Source organism: Amblyomma americanum, chromosome 1 (assembly GCF_052857255.1).
Source record: "Amblyomma americanum isolate KBUSLIRL-KWMA chromosome 1, ASM5285725v1, whole genome shotgun sequence".
NCBI classification, from domain to species: domain Eukaryota; kingdom Metazoa; phylum Arthropoda; class Arachnida; order Ixodida; family Ixodidae; genus Amblyomma; species Amblyomma americanum.
Window position 1 is genome coordinate 192,862,244 of NC_135497.1, and position 16,878 is coordinate 192,879,121.

Genomic DNA, 16,878 nt, shown 5'->3' on the forward strand with positions numbered 1-16,878 from the left:
CGGTAGAAAGAGAAGATGGCTCTCTCTCACTCGTGCGCTCGGACCACTTAGGGACCGCCGCAGTTTTACGTGTATTCTCTGGTGGTTCTCCTTCGAATTGCTCATAACATTTTTTGGAGCAGTGCCGGGTACGCTTCCCGGCCACCGCACTCCACACAGCATCACTACGGACATCACACCTGTTCACCAGCAACCCAGCCGCCGTATCCGTGGAGAGTCGCCTGATTTTGGGCCCCTTCCGCGCCCACCAGAACGACGCAGCTTCGGCCACCTATTCCAATCGATATGGCTACTGACACCAGGTCCCCTGCGCCGACCCAGCCTAGCCCGTTGAGTCCAACTACCATGGCCACTTACACCCGGCCCCTGGCGCCAATCCTTTGCCACTCACCGCGAACACCGCCATCTTTTAACGGTGACGTGTTCGAAGACGCTGAGGATTAGCTGGAGACCTTCGAGCGGGTTGCCTGCTACAACGGCTGGAGTGACGAGCGCAAGCTCCACAATGTATATTTTGCTCTGGAAGAGTCTGCCCGGATGTGGTTTGAAAACCACGAGACTACCCTTCCCACCTGGGAGACGTTCTGCCGGAATCTCCTGGCTGCATTCCCCAACGCTGACCGACGCGAGAAGGCTGAAGCTGCGCTGCACTCCCGAAACCAGCGCACGAACGAAAGTGTGTGCATGTACATCAAGGACATGGCCCGTCAATTCAAGCGTGCCGACCCCAACATGACGGAGGAGAACCTTCGCCATCTCATGCGAGGAGTTAAGCAGGAGCTCTTTGCAGGCCTCGTACGCAGCCCACCCTGCACTGTAGCGGAATTTCTCACCGAGGCGACCACCATGGAGACGACGCTCCAACAACAGGCCCGTCAGTACAATCGGAACATCAACAGCATTGTGCCCGAAACCTTTTCTTCGTGCCTCAGCGGCAGTGCAGACACCTTGCGCGAACTAATTCGGTCATTTGTCCGGGAGGAACTCCAGCAGTTCCGTTTGCCCCAGGTTGCGCATGCCCCGCTGGCAGCGCTGACAGAAGTCGTCAGGGACGAAGTGCGGCACGTTGCGCAGGCACCTCCTGTTCCCGAAGCGCCGCCCCAGTTTGATGCCAGACCCACATATGCACCCGTTCTACGTCACACTGCTGGCTACGGTCCCGCTCCTCCAATGCCTGCCATGAGCAGCATCTTCACCTGGCTAAGGTATTACCTCGACGTTTCCCATCAGTAGCACCGCCCCATATTATGCAACTGCACCTGCTACAGCTGAGCCATGTCCTCAGAAGTCGGATTTGTGGCGTACACCGGACCATAGGTCTCTGTTCTACCACTGTGAGGAGCCCGGTCATCTCTACCGAGCCTGTCCGTACCACCAAGTTGGTCATCATGGTTTTCATCCCGACGCACCTTGTCCTCAGAACGGTGAACGACCACAAGAGATTGCGGAGCATCTCTGGGCGTGCCAGAACTGTGTTTGCTCTGGAAGGCGTGAGTCCCATTTGCCTTCACCTCTTCACTGTCGTGCTTCCAGCCCCGGCTGCCTGAGTAGCTCTGCTGGCCATTGTTCACCCAGTCCACGTCGGGAAAACTAACACTAGCAACCTCTGCAGGCAAGGCCGCTGACGTCGAGACGTGTCAAGATCCTGTATCACGTAACCATCGAGCCGACGATACCGGGACAGAGAGAGCGGCAGCGACAGTACCCGATGCGCTGCATCTGGTTTGCGGGTGATAATTGATGGCACTGAGATTACCACGCTGCTCGATACCGGTGCTGATTCTGTTATGAGCCGTGCCTTTGCTGGAGACCTTAAAAAGGTTCTGACACCATGGACAGGGACCCACATGCGCACTGCTGGTGGCCATCTAATTTCCCCTGTTGGCAAGTGCACGGCTAGAGTTGGAATTCGTGGTTTCACATACGTTGGTGAGTTTGTCGTGCTCTCCAAATGCTATCGTGCTCTCCGAGTGCTCTTGTGCTATCGACTTCCTGCAGGCGAATGGCGCTGTGATTGACTTTAAGGACGCACGTGTCACGTTCTCGACCAAACAGGCCGTGGCCCGCTCTGGCTCTCGAGATCCTTGCAGCAACCCTCTGCACATTGTCGAGAATGACGTCACCGTGCCGCCGCGGTGCATTGTTCTGGTGCTCGTGTGGAACGACCTATTTCACGACTACGAGGGCCTGGTGGAGGGCCATGCTCCACTGCTGCTTGAGCTGGGCCTTGTCGTTGCCCGAGGTCTCGTCCGACTATGTGACGGCCATACCCACATCCTCCTGACCAACTTTTCCAACGAATATCGGCACCTCATCAAAGGCACGGCTATTGCCTTCTTCCACAACGTTGCTGAGGTCCCAGGTTTGTGCACCAAGGGGGGACCCACTCCAGACAATGCTGGCCCACACCACGTTCCTCAGTCAGTCAAAACAAATCCGGCCCTGCCATCGGTTCAGAAGGAGCTTCTGTCGGACCTCTTGGCAGACTTTGCAGACTGTTTCACTACGTGCTCGAAGGTCGGCCGCACTCCACTCGCCAAGCACCGTATCATCACTGATGAGACTATGCGACCAGTCTGCCAGCGCCCCTACCGTGTTTCCCCGATGGAGCGAGAAGCAATTCAGAATCAGGCTACCGAAATGCTTGCGGACGATGTCATTCAGCCGTCCACGAGCCCATGGGCATCGCCAGTGGTTCTTGCAAAAAAAAAGGACAACACTCTGCGTTTCTGTGTTGACTATTGAAAACTTAATAACTTGACCAAAAAGGATGTTTACCCACTGCCCAGTATAGACGACGCGCTCGAACGATTGCGGGATGCCCGATACTTCTCGTCATTAGATCTTAAAAGCAGGTACTGGCAAATCGAAGTGGACGAGAGAGACCGGGAGAAGACGGCTTTCGTGATGCCCGACGGCCTCTGAGTTTAAGGTGCTCCCATTTGGTCTGTGCTTAGCACCGGCCACGTTCCAACGCATGATGGACACCATTCTCTCCGGCTTGAAGTGGGAGACCTGCCTGGTGTACCTGGACGATGTCGTTATATTTTCGACCACGTTTGAGCTACACTTGGAGGGGTCGTGCATTGTGCTACAAGCACTCAAATCCGCACAACTTACCATCTAAGCCAAGAAATGCAATTTCAGCTTTGAGGAACTTCGCTTTCTTGGTCACGTTGTCAGCACACAAGGTGTTTGCCCGGACCCTGACAAGAAGGCCGTTCGCCGCTTTTTGGGTCTGTGCTTGTATTATCGGTGCTTTGTTGAAAATTTCTCACGTATCGCCTACCGTTAAACTTACTTACTTGCGACGACACGCCCTTCGTGTGGGGAAGTGACCAAGAGGCTACATTTGTCGAGGTTAGAAGCAGTCTACAACGTACTCCGATACTCGCCCATTTCGGTGAACACGCTGCCATGGACATCCACACTGATTCCAGCAATGTTGGCCTTGGTGTGGTACTGATCCAGTGGCAAGAAGGTGCCGAACGGGTCATCAGTTATGCCAGCCAATTATGCGCTCCGAGACCAATTATTCTACGACTGAGAAAGAGTGCATTGCAGTGATATTTGCCATCAGCAAGTTCCGACCGTACCTCTACAGGCAACCCTTCTGTGTGGTAAACGACCACCACTCGTTATGCTGGCTGGCAAGCCTCAAAGACCCCTCGGGACGCTTGGCTAGATGGAGCTTACGCTTGCAAGAATACGACTTAACAGTCGTCTACAAGTCGGGCCGTAAGCATCAGGATGCTTACTGTGTGTCGCGCGCTTATCACAATCTGTCCCAAAGAACCTGCGGTTGATTTTCCTTTCCTGTGCGCTGTTAGTACCACCGAAATGGCGCAGCTTCAGCGGGCGGACTCGGAGTTCACGCCTCTCATCGATTACCTCTAAGGCGTCTACGCTCGCATCCCGCGTGTTTCTCGTCGTGGGCTCCACACCTTCACTTTACAATCTGCTGTTCTCTACAAGTGAAACTTTGCCAGCGACAAAGAAGCATTCCTGCTTGTCGTACCATTGCAGTTGCGGCCAGAGATTTTAAGTGCCTGTCATGATGCACCCACCGCCAGCCATCACGGAGTAAGTCGTACACTCGCGCGGATTAAACAAAAGTATTATTACTTTTGTTACTCCTATCGGTGTGGGCCTACGTAAAAACATGCCGTGACTGCCAACGTCGGAAGTCTCCTCCATTGAAACCAGCCGGATTTTTCACGCCGTCGATCCACCGAAGACTACTTTTCACCAAATGGGCATGGACCTCCTTGGTCCTTTTCCGAAGTCTTCGTCTGGAAAGCGTTGGATCATCGTTGCCACCGGCTACCTGACACGGTACACTGAGAATACATCCCTTGTCAAAGGCACTGCTGCTGAAGTGGTGCAGCTCTTCATCCGCAACATTGTCCTGTGTCATGGAGCCCCCCCCCCGTTGTTGTTACTGACCAGGGAACTGCTTTCACTGCCCGTTTAACCCAGTCCAGTCCGTGATGACTCTGACGCACACTAGCCATCGACGTGCTACGGCCTGTCACCCACAGACAAACGGGTTGGTAGAGCGACTCAACCGTACACTAGCGGACATGATTTCTATGTATGTTGTCATCGAGCATCAAACTTGGGACACCATTCTGCCATACGTAACGTTTGCGTACAACACCGCCCTGCAGGAGACAACCCGACTGACCCCCTTTCAGCTTGTCTTCGGTCGGCAAGTGACCACTTCGTTGGATGCTATGTTGCCCATTGACCCCTACTGCGACTCTGACGCCGACCTCTACGCAGATGCCTTCGTTTAGCGTGCTGAGGAAGCGCGGCAATTGGCACGCCTGCGAATTAACCGTCAACAGGAGACTGACGCCGCTAGGTACAACCTCAGACGTCGCTTCGTCAGGTACGTGCCTGGCGACTTGGTGTGGGTTTGGACACCTGTTCGTCGCCGCGGCCTTTCTGTAAAGTTTCTGCGCAGATACTTCAGCCCTTACGAAGTAGTGTGCCACATCAGTGATGTGACGTATGCAGTTGCTCCCGCACAAGCGGCTTGCTCATCGCACCGGTCGCACCGTACTGAAGTCATGCACATTGTTCGCATGAAGCCTTACCACAACAGACTACCTGACTGAACAGCAGTTCAGTGCAGCTGTGTTTTTGCGGACATTTTCCCCCTAGTCGCATCGTGGCAATGCTGCAGAAGAGAGGGCAGTGATCATGCAACTTTAGAAGAAGTAGAAGCGCCTGCATTGGTAGAAAAAGATGGTTCGCTCTCGCTCGCGCGCTCGGACCACTTAGGGACCGCCTCAGTTTTACGTGTGTTCTCTGGAGGTTCTCCTTCGAATTGCTCATAACAATATAATTTTCAAGATTTCTGGGGAAATTAATCAAGATTGCTGAGGGACATTCTTTGAAAACTGCCATGAACCAGGAAATAAATTCGATATCATAAACAAGTTTGCTTTAATGGCCAATGGCATGATTATGACACCAGTACAAGGGAAGGGTTACATACTAAAGACATGTGTTGGGTTTCTACAGGCATTAAAAACTAAAGCAGCCACCTGCACTGAAAGCTCTCAAAGATAAGTGCTAATTAATGGTTGGTTCTAGCTACAAGTACACACAGTCTGGCTGATTTTTGGGTGCCAAAACCTTAGACCTGTTGGTTTGTTTGTTTGTTTTTATCCCAGGTGGTCTAAATTAATCTGGAGCCCTCCAGCATTAGTTATAGTACCATGCAGATTTGAAACATTAGACCCCACAAACTCCTACTCCTTTTCGGAGCAGTCACACGAGTCACTCCTTAATTACAACTGTAATACTGGATATGTTACAACCAAAATCAAGATTTTGGATCTCATTAGTATTCAGTACAAAATAACTGCCTATGCTGAAGGCCACCACAGGTGAAAACGTTCAACTGGAAATTCAAATGGGAGCAACTGGTTTCAACTGGGAGTAACTGGTCCCAGTTGGAAACCAACTGAATTTGGTTTGTACTTTGGGACCTTGAGGAGATATAACATTGGTTCGAACAAAGTGTTCAAACTGAAGGGCCACTTTACTCAGCAAGGCTGACATCCTCCAAAGGTTGGCATAAGTGGAGCTTGTTGTGCACGCTAGTGAGCTGGTATTCCTGGCACATACATGGCACTTGAACTTGAGGGCACCAGGGAAGCCCTGTCCTCCTTGTATATATTTAGGCATGTTCTAGGGTAGTTTTTTCAGAAAACAAGAGATAGCAGCTACAAGTTTATATTATTTTCTTCACTGATTTGTGCTCTTTCCACTGTACTTCAGCTATTTCATGCTGAAGGACTAGATTTTAGGCCACTCTTGGTCTTTTTTTTTTCTCTATAAAATGCACAGTTCACAGCACATGCCACTTTTTGGCTCAGGATATTCCTACATGATTGTATGAAATATATTAAGCGAGTTGGCTTTCTGTCTTGATCTCGTTTTGAAACTAATGGTGCTGTTGTAGCAAAAAATCTTGCTTGAGATAAATGAGATGAGAGTAAAAAATAAATTCACCGCAGAGTTTTTCTCTGTGCCAAAAATTCCTGACCCATTTATTTCGTAGACGCCACATCCATAGTCAACATTCAACGCATTGTGCTTCTTTACCAGTTGTTAAGCTTCCTGGTCTTTTTTGAGCCTTGCTGCACTGCTTGGTCAGTAAAGTAGCTCGACGCTGGTCAGCTTCTTTCAGATAGCGGAGAGCGTTTAGGTTCTTGGGGCATTTAAGCTAACCTGAGGCCGTGTCTCTTGCTATGTTTCCATCGTTGAATGTTATCACAGCATCTAGTGTTGAAACCTATATTTGCTTGCTCCCAGATAATGTGACTCAGACTAAGAGGCTAACATGCACGCTAGGAGCTTTGTGATTCTTGCCATATGTGTTTTTATTACAACTGAACTGAGAGGCATACAGTTTTGGTCATGGAGTTGGGTTTCAAAAGGCAGGTAAAACATTGCCACCACTCGCCTCCTCTTTTTGAAAACTATTCTTTAAGTGGAACTGTGCTTCACAGAAAATGCACGATACTTGAAAAGATGCAGAAAAGAATGTACTTTCAGAAATCCAGCAAAAGCCTTTTTTTTTTGCTTAATTTGTCAAAAATAAAGAAACTAGTATAGCACATAAAAGGCTACAGCTATGCTAGTGGAAGAAGATTCTGATTCCGAAGTTTCCAAACTTCTTCTAAGAGCAAGTTGGTTGAGATCCGTGATTGCTGAGCACCGTGAATATGAAACACGCAGAGAGGAAAGGACAGAACCAAGCTGATAGTAAGTGCTTGGTCTTGTCCTTTCTTCTCTAAGTGTTTGGTCTTTGTGGTGCTCAACCATCCTCCTCTTTGTAGGAAGGATAACTCATTGGCCTCCTTTTCATGGCATTAAAAGGCTTCATAATCCTGAATTCATCATAATAACTACTCTGACTGCCGTTCAATCTCTCATTGGTACAAGCTATGCACCTCATATCCTAATTATGAAAGAAAACACTGATGGAGTGCTTGCCTCAGCCATTTTGTAGTTTTATGGAGCCTTAATTTGCCAGTTTTTCCTGCTTACTAGAGCACCCCGAGCACGGGGGAAAGAGGAGCACCTGCAAAATTACGGGGAAATTGTTAACCATTACAAATTGGGATGTAGGCTGGTACCCCCACCAGACCCAAAATTAAACAATAGAGAAGCTGTCGCGTGGAGGCGGCTACAAAACAATACATTTATGAACCCGGTGTGGGCTTACCACGTGTACCCAGAGCTGAGGTCGCAGGATCGATGCACACACCGTGGGGCGAGAGGGACCCTCGACCACATAATATGGGAGTGCCCAAATTCTCCCGGGGCGGGCAAAAATATTGATAGTAGAGAAGCCTAGGAGATCCTGTTAATAAGCTCGGACCCTGAGCTCCAGCGCAACATCATCCATCTGGCGGAAGAGGCCGCTACCAGTCAAGGACTGCCAGCCAGCCTTGAACCGCAGACACGAAACTCCGTCTCCCAGGCCTGCGTGCCACGGGCTGGGAGAGTAAAGACTGGGATTGATTGATTGATACGTCGATCAATCAATCAATCCTGCTTACTTTTTGTCATCATATTTCTATACAAAAGTAGAATAGGCAAGAAAAAAGAAATAAAAATAATTTCCCCGCGCGCATCTTTCTGTACAGTGGGTACGGTGCCATTTTATTTGCAGCATGTTTGATTTTGCAATTGGACTTTGTACGAAGTCTAGTTGGACTTATACCAGTGCTTATCAGTAGTACAGGTGTGAGATGCTCAGCTCATGACAACAGCCACCATGCATGATATAGTCTGTGTGCACGACACTCACTGCAGCCCACAGGGGTGTGATCTCTCAGGAGCATCAAAGGGCACATATGACTCCATCACTTCTTGCTGTCTTGTGGCAGTTATCACTTGAAATTAAGCTTTCTTTTTAATGAATTTGATTGCTCAAATTGTTTATTTTTAAACTTTGGGCATTCATTGTCAGTTTGAGGCAGTTGGCAGCTGTATTTGCTATGTTAATGCAAGCTGCAGGAAGATGCATATAATTTTGAAAGCTTATTGGCTCACATTTGTTAATGATCTATCCATTTTCAGACTGCGCCATTGGTCGTTATAGCCTTTTGTGTTGACTGTCATGCAGTTTGAGCACTTCCCATTATTTCAGATTCGGCGATTCACAGATTGAAGAGGACACTTGGTGAGAATGTGAACCGTGAGATCATCACACTCAAGATGGAAATCCAGCAAATTATAAAAGGTATAGTTGCACGATAATACATCAACCATGAATCTATTCAAGGCTTAGGCTTTAGCTAGAGCACTGCATATTGTGTATTGTTAGATGTAGGAGTGTTTTTGCAGGCTGCAGCAAGACTGATTAAAACACAATGTTTGAGACATGTCATGCTACAGTCAAAAAACTTTGGATTCTTTTAAGGCTTATTTGCTAGATGCATGCATTGTGCAGCTACGGCTGCACTTATTTATCTCGTGCTTTTGTATTTGTCATCACATGTGACCTAATTTTTCTATTTTTACTCAGGAAACTTCAGCTCCTTCATGCAAAAGGAGATCTTTGAGCAGCCGGAGTCTGTGATCAACACCATGAGAGGACGATTAAGTTTTGAGAAAGAGACTGTGGTTCTGGGGGGCATCAAAGACTACATCGCAGAGGTCAAGCGTTGCAGACGACTGCTGCTCATTGGCTGCGGCACCAGCTACCATAGTGCCATAGCTGTAAGTTGTGCTGCACCTCCTCCGTCGTCTTCTTTCTTTAGCTCTGAATGTTAGCCAGAGACCTTTCCTGCACATTGAAAAACTCTTCAAAGGCATATCTGGGCTGAGTCAGGAACACGTTGGCATCAGCCCACTGTAGTATTGCTTGCATTTCCCAAGTTCTTTATCCACCTCAAGGACCAGTGCTTTTGTCTACAAGTCCTGCTGTACAAATGATGCTTAACCTGAAGCTTATTTAGTGAGCAGAATATAGTACATGCATTCTGTTAAATCTTTTAGCCAAGTCATTCATGCAGGTCACTCCTGGTGACGAGCCGTACCTGGTAAAGACAGAGCTGTTGATTTTTTTTCCAACGTGCTAAAAATGATGGCTTTACATTTCTGATTCTTGGCTCAGCTAAGCATAGTGTCTTTTCTCCTTTTGGCGTACGAGCTCTCTATTGTTTCCTTGTTTACCTTTTTCAGACACGTCAAATCTTGGAAGAACTCACAGAGTTGCCTGTTATGGTGGAGTTAGCCAGCGACTTCTTAGACCGCAACACTCCTGTGTTCAGAGATGATGTCTGCTTCTTCATTTCCCAGTCTGGTACACACAGTTAATACCTGCTCTACAAATTAACTCTCTTGTGTTTTGTAGCAATGGTAAAATTTTACCAGTCAAAAGTGCTTACTCAAGAGCCTTTTTTTTTTTTTTGCACAGTTGTGGTCTAAACAAATATCTAAGACGAGAGAGAGGACAAGTTACAAGCACTGGTTAGCAGCTGTATTTACTGCAGACGAACAAATTTATAAATGAGCACACAGTGCATGGAAAAACATAAATAGATCCCCATGCATTTGACAACTAAAAACGCTGGCTGAACAGCTTAATCTCTTGCTTGCGAATTGTTCCTAGTTGTTAAAAACTTTGTAATATGCTTACTATGTTCTATAATCACTCATGTATTATTTTCTGAACTTTCTTTTATGGTAAAATTTAGTTGGTTGTCAGCACCTGTTCTTTCTTCTTCTCATTGTCTGTTTTGCTGAATTAGTACTAGTAAATTTGGACCAGTTTGCCCACATTTCTGTATTGATGCTTTTTTGTATTCACCAGTAGAGAAACTGAAAAACGTAAATCCTAGGCACTGTTTATTTCAAGTGTTGCTCATACATTTATGATGATGATTTAAAAAGGAAGGCAGATTTGACGTGTTGAGATATACCAGGTGTTCCAGTGAAGCCGGTCACGAATAATTAAAAAGGTTTTAGAGATAGAGAAGCTTTCTTTGGAATAATAATACCTGTGTTGGCGGGTGTACAAAAATAGGAGAATCATGTTAACTAGTAAAGTGATTAACTAAATTCAAAGTAGTTCACTGTTTAACTATTACCAATAGGCACCTGATTGCAGTTAGATTTGTAGCTAGTCATTAGTTACAGCCATATCAGTTTTTGAAATTTGGAAATTCTATTACCCTCACCAGAGTGGCTCGACTAATTTGGGTAATTTCTCATGCCATTTGAAAACCACAAGCGTACAGGAGGGCACAAAGTGATGTCAATAAAATATCGACCCTCTATAACGTACATGCAACGTGACATTCTCTGCCCCGCCTGCACTGGAGCAGCAAAGTGGCGAGGGGCAGAGAGCACTGCACTACGGGTGTGGCTGAGATTGTCGCGTGGAGATTGTCACTTGGCATAACATGCAGGCAACAGCATTTTATTGAATGGGCCTTTCTCTGCTTTGATGTTTTAAGTGAAGCAAAGCAGTTGTGTGCTGCATTCATCCAAGGGTGAACAATGAACAGCAGATTTCTTCATGCATAAAGACAGGTTGCATCGGGCGCAGTTTTTTGTGCGCAGTGGCCAACCTGATCTGAGAAGATGACGTGCTTTCTCCTGGCCTATGTACTGCAATTGAAAAGTTGCGTCTCAGTGTTCTGGGATATGAAGCAAGTCGAATCTACCTTGTGTTTGGTGTACATTCGTGCAAAGGGCAGAAATTTAAGTTAGTTACTTGAAGACAAGTGGCTCATCGAAGACAATGCCTTCTATAAATGAAGATATAGAAGGAAGTCGTGGCCATGTGGTTGTCATACCAGTACACAGAAAATAGCTCATTATCCACTGTGCATGTTAATGCTTCTTAAAAGTCCTGTATGTTTGTATTTGCTTTTCTGCTTCTTAAATTTGGATGGCAGCTGGAAGGCCTGTTATTTCTGACTGCTACCTTTAGCAGGGTTCTATATTTGGTCAGCATCACTATCTTTAGGCAATTGAAAAAGTGGGAGCTTACTTGAATATACTGAAATAGCATTCTCCTGTGAAGTGTAAATTCCATTATTTCAGCGCGCATGTTGTACACTTAACTGGTATATTGCTGTCCTGTACATTAGACGGATCTTCTCCGGTGGCTTCTTGACATATTCATTCATTCATTATTTCCTATTCTCATAGATGGATGAAGCCGAGGTAAAAGCTGCATGCAAGCAGCTTGAAGAACCCTCAACTCCCGTACAAACAACAGCAATGGAAGATATACACACAGTATATGGAGCACTTTCACAGTGTGACAAATCATAATGGGTATATTACTATGAAAAAATGTATATAACACAAGGATAATAAAAAAGTGATTGCTTTAAAAAAAAAGATATAATAATGTAGCGTCAGATGCATAGACCTCCTTCGCCCCGCGACGTCACGAAGATGCGGTGGCGCTGATGTTAGCAGCGACTTTCGCATGGTAGGCAAAACAGGTTCCGCTTGCCCGTGCCTACCGCAGCTACCGGCGGCTGCTTCAAGCCTGTGCACTGCAGAAGCAGCATGTATTGATGTATTGACCAGCTGCGTCACTTCTGGATCCGCGTAGTAGCATAGAAAAAAATTTAAATTAGTCTCGATAGGTTTTTCGCACATAAATGCCGCATTCGGAAACTGGCTAACAGGCATTGCGCCACGTATAGTAAAGCGCGAAGTCTGGGAGTCGATAGACACTGCCACTCAATGCACTTAATAGCATGCAAGTTACTGCGTTCATTCACCTGAATATCAGGATAGTAGGCTGATAATTGCTCAGTGAAAAAAAGAACATATGTAGCTGCACACGTACTTATCACCTTGAGCCTGAGTGCACGGGGTGCCGGCAGGTTCACTCGCCCCCAACGAATGCGTTCTTTTGTTAATAGCACAGCATGGTTTAATGGTGCGTTTTATGGCATTTAATATTTACTTGAAACTGTTTCTAGATATGACGACGTAATTATTTGATTCGAGTACAAAGAAGTCTGGTAAGTTGTGTCAATCTTGCGCGGTCACGTTGGTGTGCTTAGAATAGCGTACCTTAAGTGTGCCAAACGCCATATGCTTTTTCATTGCATCATGCATGTGTCATGCTTCATGAGGTAGTATATGATCGCGAAGCTTGTTTGGAAAGAAGCAGCCACAGGCGTGCTACTAACAGACACGTGGCGAGATTGAGAGGGGACGTGGCAATGAAAACTGTTTTCGCTATTTATGCATGCGATATGTAACTAAACTTGGTGCAAATATGAAATTCCTACGCTAGTTTCAGTAATTCCTTTTATTCATAGCTATACCTGGTGCAGTTCTGGGTAATTATAATTAACAACCTCGTCAAGTCACCCCAAGGTCTTAAATAACTGAGTAGATAGTGTCCATTTTTTTATGCCAGCATGTACACAAAGCCCTGTTCAGTATGATGATGCGATTAGATCTTTTTCAAGATGATTAGTACTTATGCATGCATAGTTACATGAAAACGTTTCTTACAAAAATACAGTACTGCACGTGTAGGAAAAAGAGATATATTATGCTCTTCAATGTCTCATGAATAGTTTGCGACAAATTGAATCATTTGATTTTCATGCAAATTACGAAGGTTAGTGATCCAGTCGCAGAAAATTTTAGAGGTCAGAAAACGAACCTTAAAGTTTATTCTCTCGTTTACGGCCTCTTTGCTTCCGCTTTTATCAAAGAAATGCGGCACTGCAATCAAAGAAATTACCTCACAATTTTTGACGACCACACATCTAAAAAGCGTAATTTATAAATTTGTACTCAATATTTTGCTATAATTTTTCGTCACGAAACAAGACTCCAGGGCTAGGAACGAAAATAATTCTAGAAATAAAAAATTTTCACCAAATCGACCAGCTTAACAAGAGGACAAGTCGGCCTGGCTGGTGCGTGGTCATGCGGCTAAAAACAGTGCTAAGCGAGACAGGGGAGATCAGGGACACGACGCTGTCCCCACTTTTTGCACAGCGCGACACGTATGCCGATGAGCGCACGTCTGCTCCGACGAAGCAACGCCAGCACTTCCCCTCACTATTGTCTCGAAGTAAAATCATTCCGGATAGTGCAGAGTGTCAAAATTTATTTCATTCAATGCCTAGCGTATAAATCAACAGCAGAAACGCTTTCTACATCTTTACTACTAACCAAATTTATAAAAATCACAGTGGCAAACTAGTTCTCTGAATACGCCGCACGTGGCCAACGCAAGCTCGTGTAACATTACTTGGTGGGAGATTGCGCCTTTGTTGCCAGGTTCCTTGTGTACAGTCTATTTTTTCATCATTAATCCAGCTCAAAAGCCACGCCTGCTTCATTAATTTTTTTTGTATGTGTGCTTGTACAGCAGTAAGTAACTTCCTGCATTTGTTTCTAACTTTTATTATTGCCCTTTTTTTTCTCGCAGGCATATACAAGTCAGTTTGTCTCTCTTGTAATGTTTTCCTTGATGATGTGTGAGGACCGTATTTCCATGCAACCCCGGCGCACTGAAATCATTCAAGGTCTTCACAGACTTCCAGGTACATACATTGCACCTCTCTAACTCTCTTATAACATATGCAGTACCTTAGTGTCTCCTGTGAGTTTCATGTCTACCAAAAAGTATTTGCATGAAGAGGGTCTTATTGATGAGCATACATGCTAATAATTGATAGAGCAGCTCCTCCTTGGCTACCTTTTAAAGGTATACTCCATCAAAGCAGTATGTCCAATTACATATAGCAGGCATCTGCTCAGAAATTGAATGCATTTGTCTTTTATCTAAATGAGAACTTTAAAAACAGGTGAAAAGTTAAGTGCCAGTTGTTTGTTGCTTACTAAAGGGGGAAAATCTCAATGTGAAGTCCGTTTGGAAGTCGGTCGGAAAGGGATTATGAAACGATATTTACTGCGGTTAGGAAAAGCGCGTGAGTGATACGTATTCCATCACTCATCACCCCATTTTCAACACTCTTAGACATTTTTAAGCTAGCTTCATTGATACCGAAGATATTGACAGTTAAAAATGATACTCCTCCTCTCCCCCTCTAATCATATACACCCACATGTGCCATAAAAAGGATTTAAAAAAACAGGTTGAGTCTGCACCCCGCCATGCCCCATCCCCCGCATCACTTGGGCACGCTGCCTAATGCTGTCTTTCGCTGCCTTTAAGCTGTCTTTCGAGCATATCAAATATGCAGAATTCAGAGAAACAAAAAAAGATTGCTTCACTGTCAAGTTCCTGTGCTAACTCACCATACACATTGCGCATGTGTGGGTAACAATTATTTCGTGATGAGGCTCTGTTCTCTGAGTCATGCAAGTTGTTTGTCAGAAAATATTCTACGCTCGGAATTTTGCAGAACAAGGTACATCGCTCCTTATAGTTGTTTCTTCAGACGGATGCTCGAATAATGGAATGCAAAACAAGCTCCCTGTGCTGCCACCACGGTTGGCGGGCATGGTATACTACAGACAGGCATTAAAAGGTTATGAATGTGCTAGAAGAAAAAACATGGCTTAGCTTCTAAGTGATGCAAGTGCCACATGTTCTTGGGCTTCAGTTTGTAGCCGTGCCCACAAGGTTACTGAGCACAGTTTTCGTTTGCTGCCGCCATGCTTCACTAGTGACTACTCACGAGACAACTCACAATGATGTAATGGCAAACCCTTGTTTAGAAAACATACTGGAGTTTAACTGTGTTTGCTTCAGATTTGCACTAACTAGCATTGAGGTGCAGCCTAGAAGTTTCCGTGTCCTTACAGATCAGTATTGTATTCTGCCTTCATCTTGGCCGAGTGGTTATGGTGCTTGGCTGCTGACTCGAAAGACACGAGTTCAATCCCTGCCATGGTGGTTGCATTTCAATGAAGGCGAAATGCTAGAAGCCTGTGTACTGTGCGATTTCAGTGCACATTAAAGAACTCCAGGTGGTCAAAATTATTTGGAGCCCTCCACTGCGGTGTCCCTGATAGCCTGAGTTGCTTTGTGACGTTTAACCCCATAAAACCAGCTCTGTATCCTATTGTCCCCTGAGGCTCTTCTGCACAAAAAGCTTATGCTCTCACGCTTTTCCTGACAGCTCTTTGAGGGCTCACTGTTTAAACTCATTTGAGTTTTTACATTCTGCTGCTCTGGCAGTGTGACCTTGTGAAAGCAGCTTGCATTCAGTATGGTACAGGTGGCAAGGAAAGCATAATACACATTTGCTGTTAAGGACCGTATTATTAGACAGTGTCAAGATTTATAACAAATAAAAAAATTTTGGCGGGGGACACTGAAGCTCCACCTTTAAGGGTATGATGCAATAACGTTAATGGGTCTCATCAGCATCTGCACTTGATCTCATTACCATATGTTACCCAATCACTTGCCCTACTAATATTACTAGATCACATAACATACCAATGTCACGTACGTGACACAAGCATAAAGTCCACATACACCTCACCAGCATGCACTTTGCTACTCGCTTGTAGTCACTTCTCCCTTAGTTAGTGCCTCTCTAATCACACACATACTCATTAAAAAACAGTCGTAAGCTACCACAATAAGTGAAAGACCACATAACATGCATAGAAAACCTCATTAAGCTAGGGAGTGTGAAACGCAATGGAGTGAAAAGCTCAAGGACAGGTGCAGACTCGTGGCTGATTTCATTCAGAAGAAAACACATACTTATATCTTCATGTTTACCAAATCATTCACTAAGTACATGCCAAAAACATGCTTTCTTTCTGATACAATATGATCAGGGTATCACTGACGCAGTGATCCCTTTTGTCCCGTATGAAAAAAGCGTTGGCAAGTGCACGTGCCATCTGGTCATGACTTTGCCTCAAAATTTTTGTCCTTACTAGCAAAATCCAGCATGGATTGTCACGTGTAGCCAAAGGGCATGCACTGCATGCAAGGGTAAATAGACCAAGCTTTTTCGTTCTTTATCATAAGCTGATGTTCCCTTAGTGGTTCATATAGATACGTTGGCCTGTTTGGCCATTGTAAACTTTTCTACAGGTATGACTGACTTGCCCAACAATATGCTCTCTTCATATAAAACCCTGCTTTAACCAAGCTGTACAAGTGTGCCTACCTGGCCTAGGGGTAGCATGTTATACTCACAATCCAAGGGTCAGGGGTTCAACTCTCCACTAATTACTCTAATTTTCCTCTGAGCGCGATTATTATCTTTATATAATTACATGTCGTAAGGACGTTTGAGTGATGTTGCAACCTTGTAACCATAGTTTATGTAATGTTTTAATCACTCTGCAATTCCACCTCTTCTCCACATGGAGACATCAGACCTTTTCGACCAATCTTGAGTTTCGTGCCAAAACAAC

The 16,878-nt window shown here is 45.5% G+C and overlaps 1 protein-coding gene across 1 annotated transcript in view; it reads left to right on the forward strand.

Annotated features, from left to right (window-relative positions):
- Positions 1-699: 699 nt before the first annotated feature.
- The window catches only part of LOC144115253 (glutamine--fructose-6-phosphate aminotransferase [isomerizing] 2-like), a 28,319-nt gene continuing 12,140 nt past the window's right edge, over positions 700-16,878 (forward strand). Inside the window, exons 1-5 of the mRNA XM_077649554.1 lie at positions 700-795; positions 1,999-2,362; positions 8,678-8,770; positions 9,056-9,249; positions 9,715-9,835. Of these exons, the coding sequence (XP_077505680.1) occupies positions 700-795; positions 1,999-2,362; positions 8,678-8,770; positions 9,056-9,249; positions 9,715-9,835 (868 nt within the window). The remainder of the gene's footprint in view (positions 796-1,998; positions 2,363-8,677; positions 8,771-9,055; positions 9,250-9,714; positions 9,836-16,878) is intronic.